The following is a 2,959-nucleotide window of genomic DNA, read 5'->3' as shown; positions in this document are numbered from 1 at the left end:
ATGTTCATGAAATTCAAAACTGGTTCCACCAAATTCCAAAAAATGTCCGTCGATTCTAGAAATGTTCTCCGATACAAGAAAATTATTTAAAAAAATATTCACAATTGTAAGAAAATATTTGCAAACAGTATAAAATGTTCATGAGTTCAAAATATGTTCTTGATTTTTGATTTTTTTTGTAAATTTGTAAAATTGTTCACGAATTTAAAAAATGTTCATGATGTCAAATATGTGCACCATTTTTAAATAAATGTTCACTGTTCCAAAAAAATTTCATGATTTCAAAAAATTGGAAGTGATAATGTATATCGATGATGTAGCAAAATGTGATCATGACCATTGAATATTATGATTTTTTTTATTGCAACCACTGTTCAAAAAAAAATTCAGTTCAATGATTTACCGTACAAAGATTCAAAAGCAAATAATAACGGTAAGAATTATGTTCCAAGTTATTTTTGTGTTGAATATATCTATCTTAATGTCGGGAATTTAGGATTTGCCAGAAAATGACCAATTATTAGTCGACGGATAAAATCAATTAATCCATATCTTTAATCTGCAGTCAAATAAAACGCTAACGATAAGCGATATCCTCAACATTGGTTGCAACGCACGGGCTTTTGCTGGTCATACCAAACCCTCCCGTCACCACCATGGCCGAGGGCGCCGCCCCCCTCCTCCCCACCGCTGGCTACGACGGCGAGGACCGAATCAGCGCCCTCCCGGACGACCTCCTCCGGGCCATCATCTCCTCCGGCCTCCCCGTCACGGACGCCGCCCGCACCACCGCCCTCGCCCGCCGCTGGCGCCACATCTGGCACTCCACACCGCTCGTCCTCGACGATGTCGAACTGCACGGGTCCGCCCGTGACGCGATAGTCTCCCGGGTCCTTGCCGACCACCCGGGTCCCTTCCGCGCCGTCCGCCTAGCCGGATGCAGGTTCGCCTCCCTGGACCATAACCTCGCCGAGTGGCCGCGCCTCCTCGTCACCAAGGGCATTCAGCTGCTCGTCCTCGTCAACATGCACATCCAGCCTCAGCGCACCTCCCCGCGCCTCCCCGCTGAAATCCTCCGCTGCGACTCGCTCCAGCGCCTCTTACTGGGCTTCTGGACGTTCCCCGCCGACGTCTCCCACGTAGCCGATGTCTTTCTTCCTCACCTCCACAATCTCAATATGTTAAGGATTGACATGAGCGATCATGACCTGGAGTGCTTGGTTGCTGCCAGCCCCGTTCTGAAGACCCTTTTGCTCGCCCAAAACAAGCCCAAGCATGTGCGTCTCCGCAGCCAAAGCCTCAATTGCGTGGTCGTTGGAGGATCCCCGGTGAAGGAGGTCGTGATGGAAACGCCGCTCTTGGATCGCCTTATCTTGGTGGAACCGCCTCCTAGTGCTGTTGGAGGTGCTGGTATGAGGGTCAAGATTACCTGTGCACCCAACCTGCGGGTGTTTGGCTACCTGGAGCCGAGAGCTCACAAGCTGCAGATCGGCGATGATGTCATCGAGGTACGGTTACCTCTCCATCTCTATCTCAACATGATTTTTTTTTAAATGGTCAAAGGGTGTTGCATATGTTCATAAATCTTGTCAGGGCGTACAAGAGGATAGGTGATCTATCTCAAGCATGAAATTATTTAGGATTTTAGAAAATCATTACATCCACTGAGATCCATCCACCAGGGTCTTCTCTACGGTTATAAAACAGTTAATGAGTTATGATATTTATATTTCTTTTGGTGCAAATTATTCCATCCATCCATCAAGAACACTGTGGTTCATATGTGTGAGTATGATGTGTATCTGTCAGTCTGTCTATCCATCAAGAACTGTTAATGAGTATAATACTTATTTTTCCATCAGTCAAGAACAGTTAATCAGTATGATGTGTATCTGTCTTGGTGCACCTCATTGCAGCCAAACATAATGGTGAGCCCAAGAACGGTGCTTCCAGGCGTCAAGATATTGGCCTTGAAGGTGAATTTTGGTGTTTTCGAGGAGGTCAACATGCTTGCCAGCTTCCTTAGATGCTTTCCCAATGTTGACATGCTTCACATCGAGGTTTCTCCCAATTCTTTTCAGTTAGTTGATCATTTGGCGATGTTATAATCAATTACTAAACAGCATGATCCATATATGTAACTGAACTGTTTACGCACTGGCATAAATTTGCAGTCTCTCCTGCACGATCCATCCGTACCTGGCTATGAACCCACTGGGGAGCACCATGCCAAGTTCTGGCTGGAGGCCAGTCCGATCAAATGCTTGCGATCACATGTCAAAAGGATGGTTATCCACAAATATCAAGGGCATCAAAACGAATTTGAATTCCTCAAGTTCATCTCCAAGGATGCGCTGGAGCTGCAGTCTTTGGTGCTTGTGCCACCTAAAGAAAAAAATTCCTTGCCGAACGAGGTGAATGAGATGATAGACAGACTGGGGTGTCCACGGTTTCGAGCATGGGCCTCTAAAGTGTTGCTGGTGTTGACTAAAGTAGACATTGGTTTTATTTTGCAGAAATCATCCGACCTTACGGTCGACGACCCTTTTCGCTGCTCGATGCATGGCTAATTTGTTTGATGTATGTATATATGTATGCAAGATCAATCCAAGCCTCTTGGAGAATCATTGACTGCTGTAGTGAGATCACAATGTTAAAGTTTGGAGGCATGCTATCTCTTCGGTTAAACCAGGTCTCAACTAGGAGTACCAAGAGTACATGCTAGTATCTAAGCTGGCAGAACTACTGAAAAGACCAGCGTTATCTTATCATGTTATCTAACGTAATGCATTACTAGTGATGAATCAACTACTATGTGGTTCTGAAATCTGAATATGGTATGCATGCTTTATAGCCATTTTTCTCTGCTATGCTCTGGTTTTGTAGCGTGCCACCTCTGTCAGTTTTTGTCAAAGATTAAAATCGCGGGAGAAAAGATTTCACGGTGGCCTCTCCCAGC

General features: G+C 45.1%; 1 protein-coding gene across 1 annotated transcript; it reads left to right on the top strand.

The window, feature by feature from the left end:
- Nucleotides 1-641: 641 nt before the first annotated feature.
- LOC119359185 (putative F-box/FBD/LRR-repeat protein At3g49480) lies at nucleotides 642-2,645 on the top strand. Its single transcript, XM_037625489.1, has 3 exons — nucleotides 642-1,508; nucleotides 1,917-2,060; nucleotides 2,175-2,645. Exons 1-3 carry the CDS (start codon nucleotides 657-659, stop codon nucleotides 2,568-2,570), a joined length of 1,392 nt encoding a protein of 463 aa, XP_037481386.1. The 5' UTR covers nucleotides 642-656; the 3' UTR covers nucleotides 2,571-2,645.
- The last annotated feature ends 314 nt before the right edge of the window (nucleotides 2,646-2,959 follow it).

This window comes from Triticum dicoccoides, chromosome 2A (assembly GCF_002162155.2).
Source record: "Triticum dicoccoides isolate Atlit2015 ecotype Zavitan chromosome 2A, WEW_v2.0, whole genome shotgun sequence".
Taxonomy (NCBI): domain Eukaryota; kingdom Viridiplantae; phylum Streptophyta; class Magnoliopsida; order Poales; family Poaceae; genus Triticum; species Triticum dicoccoides.
This window is presented reverse-complemented; position numbering and strand designations above follow the sequence as displayed.

Excerpts from the sequence above, each read along its gene's own strand:
- LOC119359185 (XM_037625489.1), top strand. The coding sequence starts at position 657 with ATGGCCGAGGGCGCCGCCCCCCTCCTCCCCACCGCTGGCTACGACGGC. Across the intron at positions 1,509-1,916 it reads TCGGCGATGATGTCATCGAG|CCAAACATAATGGTGAGCCC; the intron begins GTACGGTTACCT and ends ACCTCATTGCAG. Across the intron at positions 2,061-2,174 it reads TTGACATGCTTCACATCGAG|TCTCTCCTGCACGATCCATC; the intron begins GTTTCTCCCAAT and ends ATAAATTTGCAG.